This window comes from Chiloscyllium plagiosum, unplaced genomic scaffold (assembly GCF_037043375.1).
Source record: "Chiloscyllium plagiosum isolate Xiang-an unplaced genomic scaffold, Cpla_swu_hap1 HiC_scaffold_10, whole genome shotgun sequence".
In the NCBI taxonomy this organism is placed as follows: Eukaryota; Metazoa; Chordata; class Chondrichthyes; order Orectolobiformes; family Hemiscylliidae; genus Chiloscyllium; species Chiloscyllium plagiosum.
In genome coordinates this window covers 41,634,415-41,661,968 of record NW_028270148.1, presented here as the reverse complement: position 1 = coordinate 41,661,968, position 27,554 = coordinate 41,634,415, and the positions used below count along the sequence as shown (strand labels likewise).

Genomic DNA, 27,554 nt, shown 5'->3' with positions numbered 1-27,554 from the left:
CTAGCAGGAGAGCACAAAGCCACGACATACTCCTCTTACTCTGTGCAAAACTGGGAAGATTTCCAGTAACCAGAGTAAGAAGGTTTGCAAAAGTTGCTGCCAACTGCAGCTCTTGGAAGTATGAGTTTCAGAGCTGGAGCAGTACTTGGGGGACACTGTGATGCATCCATGAGTCTGAAATGGATGTGGATAACATGCACAGGGAAGTGGTCACTCTAAGAATAAGGCTCCACAGGCAGGAGAGGAATGGGTGTCAATGGAGTGGAACAACAGGACTAGGCAGACAGTGTAGGCATCTCTGGTAACCTTTCACCTATAAAACAGGTGTACCGCTTTGGATACTGTTGAGGGGAATGGCCTTTCAGTAGGTAGGGCTAGGGAGGGAGGTGTGTAAAGCAGCAACAGTCAAATTTGTCCAAACTCTGAAGTTTCTCTCCATTTAGATAATTTCCTTTATTTTTCTGACCAAAATTATAACCTCTCACTTATCCAAATTAAACTCCATCTGCCACCTTTCGGTCCCTTCAACTTATCTATTCATATCCATTTTTAAATTTCTTGTTTCATTACTGCAACTTACTTACCTACGTATTTTAGTTTCATCTGAAAATTTGGCTATCGTACATCCAAATCATTTACATTGTAAATAATTGGGGAACAAGGACTGAACGCTGTGGCACCCCACAAGTTACATCTTGCCATTTCCTTTAAGACCCATGGATGTGGCTATCGGGCCCGGGGACTTGTCTACCTTCAATTCCAATCTAAATGTATTATGATTTAAATTTCCACGCAGCTTGTCTCATAACAAATTGTTTTAAGATTCTGTCATAGTAAAACATCACAAGAGACATCAAAGAAATTAGTTCAAACAAAAATTGACTTCAGACGACATAGGAAGCTGAGAGTGTGGAAGCTTAGTTAAAGCACAGAAGCCTGCTTCTACATCTGTAAACAAATCTGGAGTGTATGTCTTGAATCTAACACAAAGCAGCATTAATATTATGTTTGACTTTGAAATTTGCACACACAAATGTCAACTTCTGACCAGTACTGAATATATTTGTGTTTTCACTTTGTCTATGTATCTTTTACTATTAAACTTTATAAGGCTGACATTACATGTGTTCAAGTGCTTTTATTTTGTTTTTGAAACATTAGGACTCAGGTACTCATTTGTGTGTAGTCGATGACTCCAATGAACACATGCTTACTGTGTGGGAATGGCAGAAAAAGTCCAAAATCGCTGAAATAAAGGTATGTGTGTGAGCTTCACAGAAATAAACGTATTTGGTCATTCTCATTTTGTAGTATACATCATGAAGTTGCTGATTTAAATGAGTGAAATATTCTCATTGTTGCAGTTCAACATCCATGAAAGTTTAGTAAACTTGACCTGATTTTGCATTTACAGTGAAATATTAAAATTGGCAGTACCCATCGTGGTAAATGTGGACTTGATCTAGTTCATACTTGCTAATCAATAAAAGTCTAGGTTGCTGGATTAGAATAATACTGTTGTATTCAACTTTTGAGAAATGTAGCCATGCTGCTTTTCCTCTAATTTAAGAAGCAGACAAATTCTGCAACTTGTAAGTGAATTTCATAAATCCCACTAGGACATAGGTGTTCACAAACTAACTTGAGCAACTCCATCAAATAGCAAGCAAAAGAAGAATAAACTGAATGGTTCTCCATTAGTGCTGCAAGATTCTGAGATGTTGTCAGGCAAACTTCTCACCTCAATAGCAGCAGGAGTTGTTCATGAGCTCATTGAGCCTGTCCCCACCATTTGAGATCATGGATATTCATCTCTCAAATGCTTTTTGCTACTGTCTCTCACCATCCCCATACCACTTCTTATCTGTAGTCTGCAGAAGCTTATTGATTTCAGTCATGAACCTGTGTAATGATTGAGCTTCTACAGCCCTCTGGGGTAGAGAATTCAAAAGATTCATCACACTCTGAATGAAGAAATTCCTCTTCATCTCAGCCTTAAGTACATTGCCCCTTATCCTGAGATTATGTCCCCAGGTTCTGGAGTCAGCAGCCAGGGGAAACATCCTGTCTCTGCAAGGTTTTTTTTTTAAAAAAATTAAAATTTCACTTGGATAAAATAGGTTATTCTTTTTGAATTGGAGAAAGAAATAATCTCATTGGTAGCCGGAAACTCAGTTCATGTAAAGAAAACTGTTCCATTTTCTAGAATTTTCTTCAGTTTAGTATTTTTTTAAAAAAAGTAAAATAATACGCTGTAAAGAATGCTAATTATTTCATTGTAGAAATATTGTATAATAGAAAAGTTAAAAATTCAAGTCGGACGTTTTGTCAAGCTAATGTAGTTTGCATCATGTATCAGTGAGAGAGAATTAAAGTTTCCTGTACAGGAATCCTGATTTTCATGTGACTAAGAAAAGAGATTTATTTTTATTTGCCAGCTCATATGATTAATGCAATACGTTTTGTCTAACAGAGTACCAATGAGTCAGTACTTGCTGCTGATTTTCACCCTACAGACCCCAACACAATAGTAACTTGTGGTAAATCACATGTCTTTTTCTGGACATGGAATGGAAACTCACTTGCTAGAAAACAGGGAATCTTTGGGGTAAGTTTTGACACACACCAACGAAGCACTTCAAGAATACTGTGTTCCATACTATCTTGTGTCCAAGTTAAGAAACAAAGTAATTTTGCGAGTGAAAACTAAATTGTGTTAATCCCCAACAGAGGATATAGGGCATAACTCTTCACAAGCTGATATAAATTAAAAATTTCAGGGCTTGGGAACTGGAAATTGATGTAGTCAAGATTTGCAAGAGCAGAGCAAAGCGGAAGGCAAGTCCTGTTTGTAGCCAAGAATCCTTGTTACTTATTGTACATGGCTGATTCATTTCTAAGAATTTGACATAATTTGCTTACAATATTCAAAAATGAACTGAAGAAACCTTATTCCTTCTGCTAAATAAACAATTGTTAAGAAGTGTTAATTCTTGAATCAGCTATCTTTGAGTTTGGTTGTAATTTTTCTACGTTGAAACTTTATTGCTGGAACAGCACAGCAGGTCAGGCAGCATCCAGGGAACAGGAGATTCGACGTTTCGGGCACAGGCCCTCCTTCAGGAATGAGCAGAGAGTGTTCAGCAGGAGAAGATAAAAGGTAGGGAGGAGGGACTTGGAGGAGGGGAGTTGGAAATGTGATAGGTGGAAAGAGGTCAAGGTGAGGGTGATAGGTCGGAGTAGGATGGAGGCGGAGAGGTCAAGAAGAAGACTGCAGGTCAAGAAGAAGACTGCTAAATGTGATAGGTGGAAAGAGGTCAAGGTGAGGGTGACCTCACCTCCTCCAAGTCCCTCCTCCCTACCTTTTATCTTCTCCTGCTGAACACTCTCTGCTCATTCCTGAAGAAGGGCCTGTGCCCGAAACGTCGAATCTCCTGTTCCCTGGATGCTGCCTGACCTGCTGTGCTGTTCCAGCAATAAAGTTTCAACTTTGATCTCCAGCATCTGCAGACCTCACTTTCTCCTGTATTTTTTCTACCACAGAAGAAAGAAACTTTCCTGTCAGTAGATCTCTAACCTTGAATGTTAGAAAGACTAATTAGAAAAAAATGTAAAATCTGAATAGTTCCTCCTTTATACTTCAAGTTATTTTCACAAACTGAAAATGCTGTAGTAATCTTGGCATTTTCAACTGTAGTTTAACTATTTTCTTGTCAGACTGGTATGAACATTCTGTTGCAGGTTGAGCCTGTCTTTGGTTTGAAAACAATGTTCTTGAAACATCCCTTCTGGGCTCCAAAGTCATAGATATTAAAAACTAATGTCCTTATACTCATCAAGACAGTACTGGCAGAAATGCAGTTAAAGAGAAAATTAATGTACTAAAGGTTTAACCATCGATAAGTCATTTGTCTTGATATTCCTACATTCTTCAAATTGCTCAAACACTCCTATGCCTCCACTTTTGATGCCTTTGTCTCCAGTTTAATTGCTGTCTGTCTCCCACTCTGGTTGTCTCCTTTAGCCCAAGCAGTGCAGTATGGTTGCTAGCTGGGCAATGTTGCCTTTTTTTTTATTCTATCAAAGCTACTCAACACTATTGTCATGAACAGAGAAGGTAGCTCATCCTGCAAATTTTCTTCACGAGCAATTGCTTCCTAAAACCTCATTCATTCTCCCATCTACACACTGAGATTAATGAATTTACTTGTCATTAATATCAAAGTAATCTGTTCATTTGTCTCTGCATTCTCCCTTTGCCATCATCAACCAAGTCCCCCCCTATTTTCGTAGTCTTGGATTGAGAGCTTTCTCTAGCTTTCTTTGTATCAGCTGTCATATTCTGTCTGAGCTGATCTTGCTTCTTATAACTACCTTGACTCTCTTCCCTCTGCGCTACTGTAATTCAGATTTACCTTCTTGCTAGCTGTGATGCAAAATGTTTCCCTCAACTCAGTGTTAGTAATATCTTCAAACCTCAACATCTACCCTTCTAAACTATTGTTTCCATCTCCAATCTATGCCCTTCAAAGTTCTTAGATATATTTTGCCTCGTAAATTTTGCCTCGCATTCTTTCCAGAAGCTCTGTTTGAATTGCTCCAAACAGATACCAACCCTCTGATTGCATTGAAATAGCCCTGACCAAAGTCACATATGACAATTTCTGTAACTGCAGCCATGAGATGTTATATCCTCATTGGCATCTTTGCTCTTTGATCCAAGAAAGGTTATAGAGTATCACAACATGGAAAGAGACCCTGAGACTTCCAGAAACCCACCATCCTCTGGATGAAAAAAAATTTTTAAATCCCATTCTCTTTAAACTGTTGTCTTTCATTTTCCAGCTCCGTGGTATTGCCCTCATTTGATTTCACTCTTGCTAAACAAAACTGGAACACTATCTGAAAAGTGGGTTCTCTTCCTGCCACTCCTCCATTATCTCTCTTGTCCCTTTGATTTTATACCTCTTCCTCATTTGCATTCTGTCACTTGGTTACATTATCTAAAGAAGTGCAGTCAGCTGTACCATATTAAGCATGTATCTTAATCTGTCCACTCACTGCTTCTATGCTGTCAATCTGCTTGTCCAGTATGCAATCCTGGATGAACCATAATTTCACCAGCTAAGTCTTGAAAAGACTTGAAACCATTGCCTTCAATCCATACCACTAATTTCATTCTCTCACCATTCTAGTGATTCAATTTGTACCCCTCTCGGATGTGCCAGAAGCCAATCCAAATCCCGCTCAACCCAGTTTTCCTTGCTCTTGATATTTTGAAGCATTGCGCAGTAATACTTAAAATACTTTTAACATTGTTTTAACTCATCTTGACCTCAGTCCTCCCAATGCAAAGTTGAATTGTCAAACAAATGTGCAAGAATAGGAAACTGTGATATAATAAAGGAGCACAGAATTGCAGAAATTCATCTACTATCATTTTGGGTCCCAGCAAAACTGTTTGGAAGAGGCTTCAAACAGATGCTAAGGTTCTATGATCAGATGAGGGAAGTCAATTTGCTATATTTTACCTAAACTAACTTTATCAAGATGCATTGTAGAATAAAATATAGCATTTGGTAATAAACTAAAACGCGTCTAGAATGTAAGTTATTTACATAGTGGAAACTAAGTTCAGATCAAAAATCCTATCTCTAGAACCTTTTCAATATTTGTCTTTCAGAAATATGAAAAACCAAAATTTATACAGTGTTTAGCATTTTTGGAGAATGGCAATGTGCTAACTGGAGATTCTGGAGGTATAATGCTAATTTGGAATAGAACTACTGTGGAGACTGCACAGGGAAAAGGAACCAAAGGTAAGTGCAGTTTTCTTTTAACACAACTGATTCAGCTTAATACAGGTTTACCTGTAATGTAATAACTATTACTCGTTACATTTATTTTTTACCATGCTATGTCTCATGCTTAAGCAAATTACTTTCAAAAGAATATTTGCAGTAGGTATGTGTAAAATAATGTGTTAATAATCCAGAAGTCTAAATTAATCCAGCAAGATGAATTCAAATCTTACCATGCCATCTGAAGAGTACAAGTTCAGTTAATTTAATAGAAAATATGGAATAAAAGGTATTTATCAGTAATAGAGACTAGTCTACTAGCAGCTTGACATAGTCATATTAATCAAATATATCTTTCAACCAAAATCCCAGACTCCATGGCTGTCTCCTGTGTTGTAACCATTTTATGATTTTATGACAGAACCTAAGAAGCACTAATCTCTCGTTTACTCCTAATGCCAAGTTCTAATGAGGGAAGGAATAAAAGGGTAGGGCAGATAAGTCAATGGCTGATGGGATGGTGCAATGTGCAGGGATTCAGATTCTTGGATTATTGGGACCTCTGCTAGGGTAAAAAGACCTATTCAAAAGGGATGGGTTTCACCCTTGGAAAGGTACCAAAATCCTGGCAGGGAGATTTACTAGTTCTGTTTCAGGAGTCTGTAAATTATTAGCGGGTGGAGGTTGAGGGGTTCCAAAGTAGTAGCGAAAATAGAAAGACAGGTGAAGATAGTTCTGAATCTTAAAAGAGCAAATTGATTGGACAAGAGAAAGTCAGAGAATGAGGTAACTTTGAAGAATTAAACTGCATTTATTTTAGTGCAAAGGTTCTTGCAAGTAAAGCTGATTAACTCAGCATATTTTGGAATGTGGGAATGGGCCATCATAGCTATCACAGAAAACTGGCTGAGAGAAGGGCAGCTCAATGGTCTGGGTTTTAGATGCTATAGGAAGGATAGAAAGAGAGGAGGGGAGTGGCATTTTTGGTTAAGGAATACATTACTACTGTAATTAGAGAGGATATTTCTGAAGGATCATCCAGTAAAAATATATATGTTGGCATTAGAAATAGAAACGGGATGATCGCCTTGATAGGATTGTATTAATGGCCTCCCAGTAGTCAGAAGGAAATTGAGGTGCAAATATTTAGAGAGATCTCAGATCTGTGTCGGAATAATAGATTTGAAATAGGGGATTTTAGTTTTTCAAGGATTAACACTATGACAGTCCCAGTCAAAGGTTTGGATGGTGAGGAATTTGTTGACTATGTTCAAGAAAAATTTCTTTATCGATATGTAAATCTTGTTACTAGAGAAGAAGCAAAACTTGACCTTCTTTGGGGAAATAAGGCAGGGCAAGTGACTGAAATGTTAGTAGGGAAACACTTTGGGGCTAGTGATCATAATTCTATTAGTTTGAAAATAGTTAAGGAAAAGGATAAGCCTTCCGTAAAAGTTAAAGTTCTTAATTGAAGTCAGGCAAATTTTAAATGGTATGAGACAAGAATGTCCAAAAGTTGATTGGAGTAGACAGTTTGCAGGTAAAGGGATGACTGACAAGTGGGAGGCCTTCAAAAGTCTGATAACTAGTTCAGAGGCATTCTGTTCCTGCTAGAGTGAAAACTAAGTTTAAAGAGCAATGGATGAATAAAGATATTGAGGTTCTAGGCTAGAATAAAAAGGAATCATATTAAATATAGACAATCTCTTCGACAGTATGAAGAGTGTAGGGGCATTCTTAAGAGGGGAAATCAGGAGGGCAAAGAGGGGATATGAGGTAGCATTGGCAGGTAAGGTTAAAGATTATACAAAGAAATTCTATAAGTACATTAAGAGCAAAAGAGCAACTAGAGAGAGAGCAAGAAGGGCCTCTTAAAGATCAATTAGGTCGTCTTTGTGTTGAACCTCAGGATATGGGAGAAATAGTAAACAAATGTTTTGCCAGTTTTTACTATGGAGAAAGCTATGGAGGCTAGAGAACTTCAGAAATAAATAATTGAAATTTTTGAAATTACAGAAGAGGAAATGCTGGAGTTCTTAGAAAACATAAAAGTTAGTAAATCTCCAGGACCTGATCAAGTGTAGCCCAAGACATTGTGGGAAATTAGGGAGGAAATTGCAGAGCCCAGAGCAGAAATATTTGTATCATCCATAATCACGAGTGAGATGCTGGAGGACTGGTGAGTGGCTAACGTTGTGCCTTTATTTGAGAGGCTGAAATAAAAACCCTAGAAACTATAGACCTGTGAGTCTGACATTGGTGATGGTTAAGTTGTTGGAAGTGATCCTGAAAGATAGGATCTATATGCATTTGGAGAGGTAAGGTTTGATTCGGGATAATCAACATGATTTTGTGTAAAGGAAATCGGTCTCTCAAACTTAAGTTTTTTGAGGAAGTAACCAAAAGGATTGATGAGGGCAGAGTCGTGGACTTTGTTTACTTGGGCTTTAGTAAAGTCTTTGATATGGTTCTGCAGGGTAGACTGACTAATGGGATTCAAGGTCAGCTTGCCATTTGGATACAAAATTGGCATTATGGTAGGAGACAGAGGGCAGTGGTGGAGGGTTGTTTTTCAGACTAGAGGCCTGTGACCAGTGGTACTGGGTCCACTTCCAGTTGTCATTTAAATAAGTGATTTGGATGAGAATATAGGAGGCGTGGTTACTAAGTTTGCAGATGTCACCAAAATTGGTGCAGTGGACAGTGAAGGACGCTATCTAAGATTTCAAAGAGATCTTGATCAATTGGGTCAGTGGGCTGAGGAGTGGCAGATGGCATTTAATTTGGATAATGTGAGATATTCAATTTTTGTAAATCAAATAAGGGCAGGACTTATCAGATAATTGTAGGGGCCATGGCTAATGTTATGGAGACCTCAGGGTTCAGGTACATAATTCTTGGAAATTTGCATCAGGGTGGTTAAGAAGGTGCTTAACCACCTTTAGCATGCTTGCCTTCATTGCTCAGACTATAGGAATCGGAATGTCATGTTGAGGTTGTACAGGATGTTGGTGAGGCCTTCTTCTGAAGTGACTGTATGCACTTCTGGTTACCCTGTTATTGGAAGGATATTAGTAAACTGGAGGGGTTTCAGAAAAGATTTTCCAGGAATGGAAGGGTTTGAGTTATAAAAATAAGCTAGATGGGCTTGGACTTCCACTGGACCATAGAAAGTTGAGGGGTGACCTTAGAAAGTTCATAAAATCATGAGGTGCATGGATAAGGTAAAGAGCAAAGGTCTTTTCCCTAAGCTGTGGAGTTCGAAATTAGGAGGCATATTATTAAGGTGAGAGGAGAAAGATTCTAAAAAGATCATGAGGGATAGTGTTTTTATAGAGTCGTTAGTGTGTGAAATGAACTATCAGAGGAAGTGGTGGATGCAAGTACAGTTACAACATTTAAAAGACATCGGATAAATACATCCGATAAATATATAGGAAAGATTTGGAAGGATTATGGGCCAAACTTAGGCAGGTGGCTAATGGAAATGTGAGGGTGAGCACTTTAGTGCAGATAAATTTATGCTAATACATTTTGATAGGTAAAATGCAAAGCGAATGCATACTAAATGTAACTGTTTTAATGGGAGTGCAAGAACAGAACTCTAGAAATGTTTGTCACAAATCTTTCAATTTGTGAGCATAAAACGAGAAAATAATAGGAAATGTTTATATCAAAAAAGGTTTGCCTCAATTGGAATGTTGTGTTCAATTCTGGACACCATCTTTTGGGAAACATGAGGAGAGTAGAGAAGGGAGACACTGGATTGTCTCCATGGATAAGCTAGTAACATGGAACTAGAACTGCTGGTGTTTTCCTTCGAGTAGAAAAGGCTAATATGTAGGTATTTAAGATCAAGAAAGATTTAGATAAATTAAATAATTAACATGCTTCTGATGACTGAAGGGTTGGCCAAAGAATCAGAAGCAACTTGATTTTTTTAACCCAGCACGTGTTTAGATTTTTGAAAATGTTGCACTTGAGGAATAGGTTCCAGATTCAATTGTACACATCAAGGGACTGGTATATATATATATCGGAAGGAGAAGCAATTCCAAAATTTAGGGAAAAGACAAACCGGAATAGTCTGTGAAAGAAACACTGCAAACTCAGTGGGCCAAATGGCTTATTCCTATGACTGCATTATTCCTTCACTGTATCTAAAACATTCCATTGCACAGAATATTTAAAATTAATGATGTAATGTACCATTATCTTTCAAATTCTGTTATCATTTTGGGTACAAATTTGATCCATGTAGTATAATCCAATTGTACTTTTTCTTAAACACAGTACAATGAACATTATTGAGACAGAAACATAGTAACAAAGCAATGGTGAATTTAGCAACTGTTGTTTGCATTGTTTAAAAATCATGTATAACACTATATATTTGATTCTTTTCATTATTTAGGGGTATATCAGATCAGCAGGCAAATTAAAGCACATGATGGCAGTGTATTCACTCTCTGCCAAATGAGAAATGGAATGCTGCTTACAGGAGGTGGAAAGGATCGCAAAATCATCCTTTGGGATCATGACCTCGTTGCTGAAAGAGAAATTGAGGTAAAAACTATGCTGTACCTTTAAGATTGTAGAAACATTTGATTCCAGAACACATTCTCCCCGTGGCTGCGTGGCTTTCCTCCGGGTGCTCCGGTTTCCTCCCACAATCCAAAAATGTGCAGGTTAGGTGAATTGGCCATGCTAAATTGCCCGTAGTGTTAGGTGAAGGGTAAACGTAGGAGTATGGGTCTGGGTGGTATACGCTTCGGCGGGTCGGTGTGGACCTGTTGGGCCGAAGGGCCTGTTTCCATACTGTAAATAATCTAATCTAATCTTAATCCTACGCAGTCTCTGAGAAAGCTGTGATACAATATATTCTTTTGTCTGAAGTTATTTTCTAAAATGTTGAATCTAATCATGATGTGGGAATGCATTTAGAGAGAATCTTTAAGGGAATCTGTGTTGTACCATGTCATGACATGGCACTTCTGTAAATAATATGCAGAAGAAAGCATTAAAAGTAGTTTAAAAATAGCATCTGAAATTTTTTTCTGCTTTGGTCTAGGTCCCTGATCAGTTTGGAGCCATTCGAGCAGTAGCAGAGGGAAAGGGGGACCAGTTTCTGATCGGTACATCGCGTAATTTCATTTTAAGAGGAACGTTCAATGATGGCTTTCAGATAGAAGTACAGGTGAGTGATATCTTAAAATGTGAGACTTCACCTGAATAACTCAGCATTGTTTTTCTGTGAAGAAGCATTTTGGGGGAAATGCTTGACTGTAAAGTAAAGATGTGTCACATTTATGGTAATCATAAAAATAGATTGTTCAATTCTTTTCATCTGCAGCTAAGTTTATATTTTATTTAGAATAATTTGCATTGTTAGTTATTGCATTAAAAAAAAATTAGTTTGAGTTCCATTAAAGGGACAACAAAGTTAATTCAAAAGTTAGAACAGAATTTATCTTCTCACATACTTATGCATAGTACCTTAGTTTCCTTTGTGCTTTTGTATAGTATCATGAATTTCTATTGTTCAAACTAATTTTTTTCAAAGGGATGGAATAACTTCCCTATCTTTCCATCTGGTGTAACAGGAAAGTGTTTGTAAATAATTCTGACGAGGTATTGAGTTGTTTGTTTCTAAAGTTTACTATTTTATTCATGGCAGGGTCATACTGATGAACTTTGGGGTCTTGCTACACACCCTTTCAAGGATCTTTTCCTTACTTGTGCCCAGGATCGACAGGTTTGCTTGTGGAACTCTGTGGACCACACCCTTGAGTGGAACAAGCTCTTGGATGTAATTATTTTCTGCATTTTTATTTTGGAAAGACATGAGATTTTGCATATTGACCTCTTTTTGGCATAGTTACAGATTCAGTGAATTTTAAGTGGTATGGCAATTTAAAAGAAAATTATGCCACTCAAACTCTCCTCTTTATTTTTCATCATGATAAGTAATGTCATACATTTTCTTTGATTTGTTGATAATAGTTCTAGGAGGAGAGGGCAAGAAAGATAAGAGAAACAAGCATGAGCTTTCTCCCAGCCCAACTCCTTCCTTTTGTCATTCAGTGAGTTATAAACTAAAGCATAGCTTGTGCAATTGGCATGTGCATTCAATGTAGTGGGAATTCTACTTGGCACAACAATGAACTCCCGATCTCAACTGTATTTTGCTTTCATGTGAGTTTTTTTTTGAGTTAGTGTGAGCATGGACTGTGATTCTTGGAGATATGATTCCGTTTTAAAAAAAAAATTTTAGTTGCCATATTATGTGATTGACTGCATAAGCTTCCCTAGCTTTGATTATAGTTTAGATATATCTGGTGAAGCATCTAGGTACTGTAGCCAAGAAGTATAATTGGAAGAAAATACTTTATTTGAAAGAAAGTATGATATTTTCTTTGGTCCTTCTTTAGGAACCAGGTCATTGTGCTGAATTCCATCCCAGCGGTGTAGTGGTTGCAATTGGAACACACTCGGGCAGGTAAATCTGATCATGTGTGTTGAATACTTCAGTCTGTGTGCATGCACAGCTTCATGGTCTAATAGAGAGTTTTGTATTGCCAAACCTTTATTTTCATACTACAGTTGGGCTGGAAAGTGAGAGATGCATAACAGCATTCTGGTGTCGCAACTCTCCAGTTGATGTTTTTCAATAACACGAAAGCTTAAATAAGATGAGGAATACTAAAGTCGGAGGATCAAGTTTATGATTTTTCAGTGAACTATGTAGTTAATGCAATGTAGCTTAAGTTATTTACCTGGCTCATACTTGTTTTATTGCAGATTCTAGAATGGGAATAAATAAACTCAATTGTTTATATTTAGAGAATAAAATGTGTAACTTGAAATTAGCTTTATCGATAGGATGTATTTCTAATTTGTGGTCAATAAAATAAAATTAATAAAGTTGTGTAAGGGTGTGATGGGTTAATGCTGAGAACTGCATTAAGCACAGTCTAATATACTGATGTCAGATGGCCTCTGGCAAGAGAATGGCTTTGCATCTCAATGGAGTAAATCTTAATATTGAGATCTCTTAGGAGAAAGTGAGGACTGCAGATGCTGGAGATCAGAGCTTAAAAATGTGTTGCTGGAAAAGCGCAGCAGGTCAGGCAGCATCCTCTTAGTCATAGTAATAATGGTCTATCATACCAATGTAACTTGTACTGTCATGTGGTAGACTATATCTTGTTTAAGACAAGCTGCTTTTTAAACTACCCTGAGATTTTCCTCTCCCATGGTGAACTAGGTAGTCCTTGTATATCTCTAGGAAAGAGATCAGTTGTAACAATTCTACCTGATGGATCTTACACCATGGTGAACTGTGGTGAGGATTCATGTTATAATAGTTTAACATATTAGAAATACAATTTGATAGCAACTAATTGTCTAGATTTCAAACTTCATGTCTACAATGTCACTATTATAAATTTTGTAAAATTTCAGACAGGACACTTTTGGCATGTTACGTTAAATCTTCAGTTTTTGATCCTCAGCAAGTTTGCCAGCAGAAAGGTAAAGGTACCATTTTAACTGGCATACTGCTGCTACCCTCCCTGGACAGTCACTTGTATGCAGGCAGGTTGATCAGTCTGCAGAAACATCAGAATTAGGGAGGGTCCTAGAAGACTGGAAAATCGCTAACATGACACCCCCCTGTTTAAAAAGGGAGTAAAGCAAAATACGGACAATTACAGACCAATTAGCCTAACCTTGGTGGTGGGTAAAATCCTGGAATCCATTGTAAAAGATGAGATTTCTGAATACTTGGAAGTGCATGGTAAAACAGGGCAAAATCAGCATCGTTTCATCAAGGGGAGATCATGCCTGACAAATCTGCTACAATTCTTTGAGGAAGTAACAAGCAGGTTTGACAAAGGAGAGCCAATGGATGTTTTTTAACTGGACTTCAAAAACATCTTTAACAAAGTGCCGCACAGGAGGCTGTTGAGTAAGATAAGGGCCCATGGTGTTCAAGGCAAGGTGCTAGCATGGATAGAAGCTTGGCTGTTGGCAGAAAGCAGAGAGTGGGGATAAAGCAGTCCTTCTCAGGATGGCAGCCAGTGACAAGTGGTGTCCCACAAGGCTGAGTGTTGGGACGACAACTTTTCACTTTATACATTAATGATCCAGATGAAGGAACTGAGGGCATTCTGGCTAAGTTTGCAGATGATACAAAGATTGGTAGAGAGACAGGTGAGGAGGCTGCAGAAGAATTTGGACAGATTAGGAGAGTGAGCAAAGAAGTGGCAGATGAAGTACAACATAGCAAAGTGTGAGGTCATGCACTTTGGTAGGAAGAATAGAGGTATGGACTATTTTCTAAATAGTTTCTAAATGGGGAGAAAATTCAGAAATCTGAAGTGGAAAAAAGACTTAGGAGTTATAGTCCAGGATTCTCTCAAGGTAAACTTGCAGATTGAGTCAGTAATTCGGAAGGAAAATCCTTGAATATAAAAGTAGGGATGTATTTCTGAGGCTCTAGATGGCTCTGGTCAGACCACATTTGGAGTATTGTGCGCAGTTTTGGGTCCTTTATCTCAGGAAGAATGTACTGGCCCTGGAGTTTGTTCAGAAGAGGTTCTTGAGAATGGTCCCTGGAATGAAAAGTTTAACATATGAGGAACATTTGAGGACTCCCTTTATACTCGATGGAGTTTAGAAGAATGAGGTGGGGCTCTAATTGAAACATACAGAATACTGAATGGCCTGGGCAGAGTAGATGTTGGGAAGATGTTTCCATTGGTAGGAGAAACTAGGACATGAGAGCACAGACTTAGAATAAAGGGAAGACCCTTTAGAACAGAGATGAGGAGAAATGTCTTCAGCCAGAGAGTGAATGAATCTATGGAATTCATTGCCACAGAAGGTTGTGGATGTTAGGTCATTGTGTATATTTAAGACTGAGATAGATTCTTGATTGTAAAGAGGATCAAGGGTTAACTGGGAGAGTGCGGAGAATGGGATTGAGAAATCTATCAACCATGATTGAATGGAGGAGCAGACTCAATGGCCTGAATGGCCTAATTTCTGCTCCTATATCTTATGGTCTTGTTCATTGTTACTAAGCTGCAGTGCAATCTACCGATGGTACAATAAGGAGAGAAACATTCCCTATTATTTCTTTCTCCACTAGACCCACAGTCAGTAAGAATAAAAGACATAATTGACTAAATTTAGAATTAAAATATGAAAGCCAGTACTCCTATAAACTATTGCAACTCAAAGGAGTAATGTTTCAAAGTTCTCATTGACTCCATTTTCAGGAAGCTGTTATCTGTACTCAGATTATTTACTTATTTTAAACCCTTCCAAAGGAAAATGGAAGAAATTGAAATCTCTCCACAGAGAAAAGCAGTTTTGGACCATTTTGCATCCAATAAATTAACATCTGGGAAATCGTGGCTTTTTTTTGTTTCAAAGTCATATAGCCACAAAGAACTTCAAATGCAGGGTAGTGCTGCTCCATGTGTTTCATGTGGTTTGGCATTTGTGATTCTGACAAGCCATATATTAAAGAATATCCACATAGTGATGGATGATTCAGTTTGTGGTCGAGATAGAAACACTGAACAGGGCTCGTCATTTCCTGAATTTCAACAGTTCATTTTCAGAGCATTGTAAAATGACTGTGTAGTTATTTTACTGCTGTTGAGAATTCAGAGGTGGGTGAAATTTGTTGAAATATTGTACCTTAGCTGAAAACAAAGCATTGCCAATGGGTTATCTCAATAGATCGAGCATTAAAGAGTATATCTTACGAAATCTGTGCCTTGCTCTGATTAAGTTGAGGTCTATGAGCAAGACTTGATACAAATGTTTCCTGTCTGTCCAAGTGTGTCATGCACTGTTCAATTTTTTTACAGCTAGATCATATTATGGATATCATGGGGAAAATATTTCATAGTTATTTACACTTATTCAGATCTGCAGTGTACTTAAATATAAAACTATTTGTCCAGACTGTCTCATGTTGAGAAGGATTAGAATGATTAGGCAAAATATATTCTAACATGAACCTGAAGAGCAATACTTCTAACTTATCTAATGTTTTGCCACAAGTTGCTAGAAAATTAATGATATTTGTAGTCTCATTCTCATTTAATGTTACATTTTGGCTCTTTTGGTTACATTTTATAAGATTTCCAAAAAGATGCAGGTGAAGTGCATCAAGATAGAAATAACAGTTTTGCTGAAAAAAGAGGAACAGTTGTGAAGCTTTTTGTCTTGCACTCATTAGGAGAGATGCAAGAAAGCAAAATTTCAAACAGTCGAATTAAAGCATGAAAACAGGGTGCTGATTGGTTGTTAAGTTGACTCTAGTCACGTTGTTAATATGACAAATACACCAGGGAACTGTTGTCCTCCCACACTTTCACGCAATCCAGACATTGAGCAATGTCTGAACATATTCCTTTTTTCCTACAGAGGACAGATCCCTGCATTTAAATATCAAGTGCATATGGAACAAATATGAGCCCGACTCAAAATCTTTAATTGTTTTTCTTGTAATTCTTAGCATGGTCACATACTGACTGTGTTCAAAATATGTGTGCTTGCTGAACAATCGAAGTCCCTGTCCTGATGAATGCAAGATGAAAAGTTTTGTGTTGTTTCAACAATGTTCAATTTCTCTACTACCAAATGATTAGGGGTAGGGTCATTGCATTCTAAAGATTCTGAACAGCAAAAAGGTTTTTGTGGTCCTGATCAATGATGATATCCTTTACATGGAAATCTTTAAAGAGTGTTTAGAGCTGGTTTTGTCTGTTAATCCGTACTTTCATAGTTAACGAAGCTGTGAGGAAGGAAGAAAAGCAAAATAAATTTTTGTAAAGAAGTTATGGATAGTGTTATGTGAAAGGTGGGTGCTTATAATATTGTGTAGTTAGCCTGAGGATTGAACAAATTTTACAAACAGCAATGAATGACTGCATAACTGATAAGTGAAGAAAATAGAAAATTAAAGTGAATAGTAGGAAACATAAATTTAAGAGCTTTTAAAAATATGCAAAAAGGAAGAGAGTAGACTAAGTCAAACAGTGATCCCTTAGAGGCTAAGATCAAATGAATTGTGATCAAGAATAAGGAAATGGCAGAAATAAACAACTATCTTGATTTGACTTCACAGAATGCAGAAGGCATACTCAAAATTGTGCAGAACCTAGGGGTAAACTGAGAGAGAGGAATGTGAAGTAAATAAAATAAGCAGGGGAAAAATGGTAAACAAACACATGTAATAAAGCAAATGAAATCCCTGGACCTGATCACTGGTCTCACTGCAGTGTCGAATCACTGGGATGTTAAGATTCTTCTAAGAAATTGAATAGAATTTCAATAAATGAGTGGTGGTAACTTAGAGGTTCTGACAGGGTAGATACATTGTTTTCTTCTCACTAGAGGGACTCGAATTTCTCAAATATTTTAAACTAAAATGGGTAAATCTTTTAAAACTCAGATAATGAGAAATGGTTTTCACACTGTGTCATTGATCTTTACAGTTGTCTACCCCAGAGGGTCATGGATCCTCCAGTCAAAGAGTATACTCAAGAGTGCTTAAATTCTTAGAAAATCAAGCGATAATGAAAATTGGTTAGGGTGTGGATTGAAATCAAATATTAACCATGATCTTATTAAATGGCAGAGCAGATTTGAGGGACCATATGACGACCTTGATAAAAGTGGAGATGCTATATAAGGTGGTTAGAGTTGTAGCCTAACAATCTTGGCAATGTTAGCACAACTGTGAAGAAGCCGAGAAAAGTTAGTAGCATTCACCCTTGTGGAGTGCAGAAGATCATTATTAATCTTCTGCCACTGCTGGGCATTTCTCTTGATGCACAGCTATGACTTAGCTGGCTGTGACTGGTGAGGTGACCTCTTTTGCCAATCCACAGGAAAGAAGGTGATCCTCCTGTTCACCACCTTGCCTACAAGTGTCTTCATGCTCTCATCACTGTTGTAGGCTGGCAGCTTCCCTTCTGGAAGACATCCTTTCCCAAAGTATTGGAGCAGCAGGGTATGAAGGATAGTTTCTGCCTTACAGGTTTTTGAAGTGGTGCGCAGTTGGATTTTAAATACAATGATGGAAATGTGTTGCTGGAGAAGCGCAGCAGGTCAGGCAGCATCTAGGGAACAGGAGAATCGACGTTTCGGGCATTAGCCCTTCAGGGAAGAAGGGCTAATGCCCGAAACGTCGATTCTCCTGTTCCCTAGATGCTGCCTGACCTGCTGCGCTTCTCCAGCAACACATTTCCATCTCTGATCTCCAGCATCTGCAGACCTCATTTTCTCTTTTAAATACAATGCCAACTGTGTGAACAGTGCAAGATCCCACTAGCTGTCACATGTTTTAACTTGTGGAGTGTAGGTTGATAATTAATGAGGTGAGCAGCAGAAGATTGCATGAGAAAAGTAGCCATGGCAGGGAACCTCCATAAATTCCTTGACAATGACATTAAGTCAAAATGGGAAAATTCAATTCAGTGTTTCAGTTCTTGCTGTTTAATTGAAAATTGGCAATTGAAAATGTGTAAATTTTAAACAAGTGATAGGTGAGGTTGGGGGCAGATGGGGAGAACGTAAGTGTATATCTGTGCTATTGTGGAAGGCTTGCCAGCTGTTAGCTCTGTTAACAGGTATTGCTGAGCTAGCTGAACATGCCCAGCATTTTCACTTTGTATTTTTAAACTTGATTCAATGCTGCATTGAAGACGTAGTATATGCAATATCATATCCAAGACTTGCAAAATGCATCTGCTAACCTGTTTTGCATGTCTTCTACTTAGTCAGGTCAGAACATGTCCTGTTGTTTTTATACGGCTCGACTGAAGCTACTTATCTAGGTGTAAAAGTATTCTTATAACTGTCCATTTAGAGGTGCCTTAGATTTTTTGAAGATGACTTTGGCATTTTCAAAAGCTACTTTTAACTTGTGGCATTTTACATTTTATATACTTTGCTCATGAGTTTAATTCTGCTGTTATTTAAATGCTTGCATATGGCAGTAGGGTGGGAATCAGAAATTAAGATCTCATTAACTATTGAGAAATGTTTCAAAGGCATCCAATTTTCAGACACTGTTTTTATTGTTTTCTTGTAACATTTAATAAAGGTTAAGAGCTTTGCAGTCATAGCCAAGAAAAACATTGAAATTTGTCATACTATTGCAGAACTTTGCAATTCAGTCAATGGGAGCATCATGATTTTCTAGTATATGCCTTTACACGGTTGATCCATTCTAAAGTTTATCTAAAATGGTGCATCCATTTTCAAAGCATGCATCTCCATATTACATTCTTTCGCTGGTACTCAAGTAATGCATTCTGACCTCTCTAGCTATGTCAAGGGCATCTTGAAAGCCATTATACAGTGCCCCCCCCAAGCTTAGGTCACGACACTACAGATTTCTTTCAGCAACTCGGTACCCACGACTAGTCGAACCAGGGACATTCCTGTCACAATGGACGTATCAGTACTCTACACCAGTATCCCCCACAATGATGGCATGACTGCAACAGCCTTGGTACTCAATAACAACTGCCAATCTCCGAGCACCATCCTACAACTCATCCGCTTCATCCCTGACCACAACATTTGCATCTTTGACAACTAATTCTTCATCCAGACACACACAACAGTGGTGGGACCAAATTTGTACTCCAATATGCCAACTTTTTCATGCACAAGTTTGAACAAGACTAATTTGCTGCACAGGACCTCCAACCAGCATTATACACCAGATACATTGATGACATTGTCTTCCTCTGGACCCATGATGAGAAGTCACTGAAAGAACTGCACAGTGATATCAACAAGTTTCCTCTCACTATCAGACTTACCATGGACTACTCTTTAGTATGTGTCACATTTTTGGACACGCATCTCCATCAAGGATGGGCACCTCAGTACTTCACTCTACCGCAAACCCACTGATAACCTCATGATGCTACACTTCTCTGGCTTCCACCCTCAACCAAGCCCTACACATACACAGGATCTTTTCAGATGAGGAGGAACATGATAGACACCTGAAGGTGCTTAAGAATGCTCTTGTAAGAGCAGGGAACGATACTCAACTCCTCAGTCGCCATGGGATGCAACTAATTGGGTACCCTTCATTGTCCAGTACTTCCCGGAGCGGAGAAACCACACCACGTTCTTCGTAGCCTGCAACACATTATCGATGAGGATAAGCACCTTGCCAAGACTTTTCCTGTGCTTCAGTTCTTGCCTCTAAACAACCATCAAGCCTTAACTTGACAGGCTTGTTCGCAGCAAACTGCCCAGCCTTCAGGACAACATCGACCACAACACCGTACAACCCTGTCATGGCAACCACTGCAAGATGTGTCAGACTGTCGACATGGATACCACTATTACACGTGGGACACCACACAACGTGTACACAGCAGGTACTCATGTGACTCAGCCAATGTTGTCTATCTCATAAGCTGCAGGCAAGGATGCCTTGAGGCATGGTACATTGGTGAGACTAGGCAAACACTACATCAACAGATGAATGGACACCGCGCAACAATTGTCAGTCAGGGGTGTTCCTTCCCAGTCGGGGAACGCTTCGGCAGTCAGGGACATTCAGCCTCTGATCTTCGGGTGACTGTACTCCAGGGTGGACTTCAGGATACACAACAAACAGAGTGGTAGAGCAGAGGCAGATAGCCCAGTTTGGTACCAATGAGGATGGCCTCAAATGGGGTTCATGTCACTGTACAGGTGACCCCACTACACTATTCTCCCTCTCCCTCCCTCTCAAGCTCTCACTCTCTTTCTCACGGTGTCACACTCATTCTCTCTCGCCCGCCCTCTCGCAGTCATTCTCTCTCATCTCTCCCCCCCCCCCGCTCGTGTCCCTGCTTGCACCCCCCTCTCTGTGCCCCCCTTCCCTGCCTGACCCCCCCCCCCCCCCCCCCCCGCCCATTCTTCCCTGTCCCCCTCTCATGTACGCCTACGCGCGCGCACACACACACCAGTCAGTGGGGTGAATTTGCACAATTATATATGCAGATACATTCTAGTTTGCTCAAAAAGCGCACAATCTGCACGCTGTCATTCCATGTAATATTTTATAAATTCCACTTTGAAAATAGAACCAGTCTGACCCAAGATTGGGATACAGACAGACTCTATCACTTTTAATGCATTGTCTGAGCTGAGATGTCATTTTTGTTTTATAAAACCTGAAGTTGTCTTGAGAATGTGACTTAGAAGAAGTCCTGGGATTTCTATATTAATGAACTGAAACTGCAACCCATTCTAAAAGATGAAATCTTTTAGCAATCTAGGTTTGTTCAATATATCATATCAGTTGCATGACACTAATCTTTTGCTATAAATGCTGTGTCTTAAGGTCGTGCTCCACAGCTACTTGATGAAGGAGCTCCGCTCCAAAAGTTAGTGCTTCCAAATAAACCTGTTGGACTATAACCTGGTGTTGTATGATTTTTAACTCAGTATTTTTAGATCAAATTCTCTTCACAATTAACATAAGGCAAGCGTCTCTCTTCACTTTCAGGCGAGGCTTATGTCATTTATTTAGAATATTAACATAGCACAGCTATATGTGGGCACGTGTTAAGCAGAATAAAATAGTTGAAAAAAGGAAAAGTTTTAAATGATTAGTGGACTGAAGAAGACTTTGTCAAGTAAATATGACGTTTATTGATGAATACTGCAATACAGTAAGGAATTGCATAATTATAGATGAGCTTGATTTATTAATATTTCTTGCACAACAGGTGGTTTGTTCTAGATGCTGAGACTAAAGACCTGGTTTCAATACACACTGATGGGAATGAACAGCTCTCAGTGATGCGATATTCTCCAGGTAATTGAATTTGTTTCACACGTTCCAATTACTGTCATAAAACAACATTTAAAACTTTTTACTGGTATCATGAGCACAATTTGTTTGCTAATGAAAAGCTCCCAATTATAGATACATAGATTGTGCGAAGATTTGTAGCTCGGGTGCTCGTTGTTGTGGTTCTGTTTGCCGAGCTGGAAGTTTTTGTTGCAAACGTTTCGTCCCCTGGCTAGGCGACATCATCAGTGCTTGGGAGCCTCCTGCGAAGCGCTTCTTTGACGTTTTCTCCGGTGTTTATAGTGATCTATCCCTGCCGCTTCCGGTTGTCAGTTTCAGCTGTCCGCTGTAGTGGTTGGTATATTGGGTCCAGGTCGATGTGTTTGTTGATGGAGTTTGTGGATGAATGCCATGCCTCTAGGAATTCCCTGGCTGTTCTCTGTCTGGCTTGCCCTATGATAGTAGTGTTGTCCCAGTCGAATTCATGTTGCTTGTTGTCTGCGTGTGTGGCTACTAAGGATAGCTGGTCGTGTCGTTTCGTGGCTAGTTGATGTTCATGTATGCGGATAGTTAGCTGTCTTCCTGTTTATCCTATATAGTGTTTAGTGCAGTCCTTGCATGGTATTTTGTACACTACATTCGTCTTGCTCATGTTGGGTATCGGGTCCTTCGTTCTGGTGAGTTGTTGTCTGAGCGTGGCTGTTGGTTTGTGATACATAGAAAATAGGAGCAGAAGTAGGCCATTTGGTCCTTCAAATTCACTCCATTATTAATAATGATCACGACTAATCACTCAACTCATCCTGTTCCCACTTTGTCCCCATACCCTTTGATCCCTTTCCCCTAAGAACTATATCTTACCCCTCCTCGAAAACATTCAATGTTTTTGTCTCAACCTCTTTCTGTGGCATACAATTCCACAGGCTCACCACTGGGTGAAGAAATCTCTCCTCATCTCAGTATCCAATGACTCATTGCCATATCCTGAGACTGTAACCCTAGTTCTGGATTTCCCAGTCATCAAGAAGACCCTTCATACATTTACCCTCTCTAGTCATTAAGAACGATGGCACAGATAAAGGCCTTTCACCCCCCTATTAGAATTTTATAGATTTCTATGATATTCCCCCCCTCAAGCTTCTAAACTGCAATGACTATACCCTAACCGATCTAATCTCTCCTGCTGTCCCAGGAACAATCTGGTAAACTTTTGTTACACTCCCTCCATTACAAGAATAACTTTGTTTAGATATCAGAATTGCACACAATATTCAAGAAGGCCTGTACAGTTACAGCTAGACATCTCTGCTCCTGCACTCAACCCCCTCACTATGAATGTCAGCGTACCATTCACCATCTGCTGCTTGCTTACTTTCAGTGCCTGAAGTACAAGATACTGAAGTCAAGTTGCGTCTCCTCCTTTTCCAATCTATCACTGTTTAGATAATCTGCTTTTGTATTTTTGCTTCCAAAGTGGACAATCTCACATATATCCACGTTATACTTCATCTTTCATGCATTCATCCCTTTCATTCAACTTGTCCAAAACACACTGAAACATCTCTGTATCCTCCTCACAGTTCACCTTCCAAACCAGCTTTGTGTAACCTTAGAGACTACTTTTAATTCCCTCATCTAAATCATTTATATATAAATTGTGATTACCTGGGGCATACACACTGATCCCTGTGGCACTCCACTTGTCACTGACTGCCACTCAGAAAAAGGCATATATTTAGTCCCACTCTTTGTTGCTTGTCCATAACCAGCTCCCTATGTGTCAGTACCCACAATTCCAAGCGGTTTAATTTTGCATACACATCTCTTATATGGGACTTTTATATATGAGATATAAAGTAAATAAACCAAATAAAACACACCCACTAGCTTTTTTTAAATTAACTCTACTAGGTACATCCTCAAAAAAATTCCAATTGATTTGGCAAGCATGATTTCCCTTTCGTAAATCCATGCTGACTCTGTCCAATCCTGTCAATGTTTTCCAAGTGCTCTATTATTAAGACTTTTATAATGGACTCTTGCATTTTCCTTACAAGAATGTCCAGTTCAACACCTATAATTCCCTAATTTCTCTTTTCCTCCTTTTCTGAATAGTGAGGTTAGATCAAATATCCAGCAATCCATAGGGACTGTTCTGGAGTCTATAGAATCTTGAACGATAACCACAAATAATACTGCTGTTTTGAGTGCCACTTCCTTATCTACTCAGGGATGTAGATTAAAGGGCCCTGGGGATTCGTCAGCCTTTAATTCCATCAATTTCCCAACAACATGTATCTTCTAATACTGAGTTCCTTTAGTTCCTATCTCTCACTAGACACTCTGTTACCCAATATTTTTGCAATATTAATTGTGTTCTTCTCTATGAAGACAACCAAAATGATTCCGACTATAAGGGACCCACATTTATCTTCATTAATCTTTTTCTCATCATGTGCAAACTGAATATAAAAGCTTCTGGTCCCTGTAAGCTTACTCTCGTACTCTTACTTTCTCCTCCTTGATCAATCCCTTTGTCCCCTTTTGCTGAAATCTAAATTGCTACCAATCTTCAGGTCTGCTGTTTTCTTCAGCCAATTTGTAAACTCCATACTTAGATCTAGTACTATCTCTAATTTTCCTTTTTAGGCATGGTCAGACCACCTTTCCCACTTTATTTTTGTGCCAGTCAGGAATGAACAATTGTTGTGGTTTCTCCATACACACTTTAAATGCTTGCCTATCCACTGTCATCCTTTTAAATAATGTTCCCCAATTTATCATAGCCAGCTCATGCATCATAACATTATAGTTTCGCTGAGACTCAGGACCCGAATCACCTACACCACTCAACATCTTAAAGAAGAATTCTGCCATATTATGGTCACTCTTCCCCCAAGGGAGAGAGCGAGATTGCCAATTATTCCTTTTTCATACAACAGTACCTAATCTAGGATGGCCTGTTCACTAGTTGTTTTCTCAATGTATTGATCCAGAAAACCATATCATTTACACTCCAGGAAGTCCTCTTCCATAGAATTGTTACAGGTTTGATTCTTTCGGCATTCATGCAGAAACTGGAGTTGTTCGTATGTGGCGCTATCCTGTGCCAACCGCCTAAGGGCCACATACGAACAGGTTTGATTTGCTCTATCTATACGCAGATTACAGTCGCCCATAATGTGCCTTTCTTGCTTGCGTCTCTTGTTTCTTATGTAATACCTTCTCCAATGTTACCACTTCAATTGGAGGGTCAATATACAATCCTGACTACTATATTCCTTTAATACAGGAATCCTTTGATATCTGCCCATACAGATTCCACTTCCTCTGTTGTGTTAAAACTCATTAACCAGCAATGCTACTCCATCTCATTTACTTCTTTGTCCTTTCTAAAATCTGTATACCTTTGGATCTTCAGTCCTCATTGCTGTTCACTCTGCAGTCATGCCTCCAAAATCCCAACTATATCATACCTATTTATATCTATCTGTGTGACTAATTTCTCCACTTTATTATGAATACACCATGCATTAAGACCTGGGGTCTTAAGGCTGGTCTGTTATGGGTTCTTATACCCTTTCTCATTATTTTGCACTGTGGCCCTGTTTGATTTTTGTCCTTTAATTCTCTCTCCGTAACTTCTTATTTCCCAATCTGTCTTTAGTTTTTGTCATTGTTTTCCTTTTCTCTATAGCCTTGTGTAGGTTTCCACCACCACCACCATTGCCATTTTAGTTTAAAGTCGACCCTTCCTCCCACAGAGCCAGTTCAAATGCTTTTCCCCCTTGCACCATCTCTCCAGTCATTTATTCATCTGATATATCCTATTCTTTCCACTCTGACCAGCACATGGCATTGGTAGCAATCCTGAGATCATTACATTGAGGTCCTACTTTTTAACTTGATTCCTGACTAACTATATTCTGCTTTTAGAACGTCATCCCATTGTTAACCTATGCCATTAGTATCTGTGTGTACCACCACCACTAGTTTTTCACACTCCTAGTCCACAATGTCCAATAGCTGCTCCAGACATCCTTGATCCTTGCATCTGGTTGGCAACATGCCAACCTGGTGCCTTGTTTGTGGCCACAGAAACATCTGTCTGTTGCCCTTATGAATGAATTCTATATTACCATAGCCACTCTTATTCATCCTTTACTGTGCAGCAGAGTTAGGCATGCTTCCAATAATTTGGTTGTTGCTACTTTTCTCTGAGAGGAAATAATAATATCCAATAATATCCAAAGTGTATACTTGTTTTACAAATAAATGGCTGCCTTGTCCTCTCTCACTGTTTGGTAGTCATCCATCCCCTCCATGTCTATAGAATCTTAGTCTTCGGGATGACCACTTCTCTATACGTGCTGTCCATGACATTTTGAGCTCTACGGATGCTCCACAGTATCGTAAGCTATCCAGCTTTGAAACTTGGGCTTCCGGGAGCTGCGGCTGGAGACACTTCTGATGTATTCTGGTCCCAGGCACCGGAACTATACCTGATTTCCAACAGAGAGCAGGAGGAGCACACCATGGCCTTGATATCTCCTTACTGCCTGAACTGTTGTGATTTCCCGCGTTTCATTCAATTCTTTTTCCTTGGACTCATCAGGACAATTCACAAGAATATCAATTTAAAGAGAAAACTATCATTTATACTGTATGAGAAGGGGTGCTAATTCATTGGCGACTATTTGGATCACCGATGATCGATAGAGGTATTACCATGGAAAATTTGTCAGTTAGGGACGATCAAATGTTAACTGTCAGATACCTGAGCACACCGTCAACCTGGCTGGAATCAGATTTAAATAACGTCTGGCAGTTTATAGGTTGCATTACATAAATTGTGTATTATTTTATATATTGTATGGAAGTTAGTAAACAGGAAGAAACTGTACTGCTTGTAAAAGGATCTAGAATGAGAAAGCACAGATTTTTAAGTGATTTGCAAAAACAGAAAAAATGTGAGAAAAAGCTTTTTCACACAACGGCCAGTTTGGGGCAAGACATATGGTGGAAGCAGATTCAGCTGAGGCATTCGAGGGAACATTAGATGATTAGTTGAATACAGGTAATGTGCAAGGAAAAGGCAGGAGAATGGCATCAAATAATGATATTCATTGGATATCTTGTATGGTCAATATTTCCACAGTTCAAGCCATTCTATGCTTGCATCAGGTTTTTTATTTATGTGATAATGAGATAGTTTTGTCTTGTAAATATAAAAGTCATTACTTGTTGGAGTAATTATACTTGCAACTTAAAGTGTTGTGTATTTGGGTTCTACTTTTGATGAAATAGAATGCCATCCAATTGCATTGAAGCCCATACAGAGACTTTAATTTTCACACTTGAAAATATCTGCAAATCGTACAAAAGAATTTTAAATTTGCTGTTAGATTATAGATGGCTTGAAAGTCCAGAAAATAAACATCAACTGTGAACAAGCAATTATTCCTTTCTTGGGGAAGCATACTGCTAAAAAAAAAAATGTATTTTGAACTTTCATTTCTGTCAAATATCTTCTAAGTTCAGCACTTGATTGCATTTTTTTATCCCTATAATAAAATTGGAAGTTGGCTAAACCTTAGCTTAATTTATAACCTGCCTCAATCCTCTGCTGCAGTTTTACTCTAGCTCCTTGTCTTTGTGTCATTAGGCCTATATTCAGGATTATTTTTGAGCTATATAAGTTATTTAGGAGTATGCCCATTCTTTGTCAGTTTCTAGGCTCTTCTGGTACACGTAGTTAAAAATCACACAACAGGGTTATAGTCCAACAGGTTTAACCACCTAATGAAGGAGCAGCGCTCTGAAAGCTAGTGCTTCCAAATAAACCTGTTGGACTATAACCTGGTGTTGTGTGATTTTTAACTTTGTACACCCCAGATCAACACCGGCATCTCCAG

The 27,554-nt window shown here is 38.8% G+C and overlaps 1 protein-coding gene across 5 annotated transcripts in view; it reads left to right on the top strand.

The window, feature by feature from the left end:
- eml4 (EMAP like 4) overlaps positions 1–27,554 on the top strand; it is a 301,178-nt gene that overhangs the window by 234,874 nt on the left and 38,750 nt on the right. For all 5 annotated transcript variants that reach the window (XM_043695706.2, XM_043695701.2, XM_043695705.2 and 2 more), the window contains 8 exons: positions 1,162–1,257; positions 2,474–2,608; positions 5,684–5,819; positions 10,216–10,367; positions 10,873–10,998; positions 11,479–11,610; positions 12,233–12,300; positions 21,575–21,663. In XM_043695706.2, coding sequence (XP_043551641.1) covers positions 1,162–1,257; positions 2,474–2,608; positions 5,684–5,819; positions 10,216–10,367; positions 10,873–10,998; positions 11,479–11,610; positions 12,233–12,300; positions 21,575–21,663 — 934 coding nt within the window. The remainder of the gene's footprint in view (positions 1–1,161; positions 1,258–2,473; positions 2,609–5,683; positions 5,820–10,215; positions 10,368–10,872; positions 10,999–11,478; positions 11,611–12,232; positions 12,301–21,574; positions 21,664–27,554) is intronic.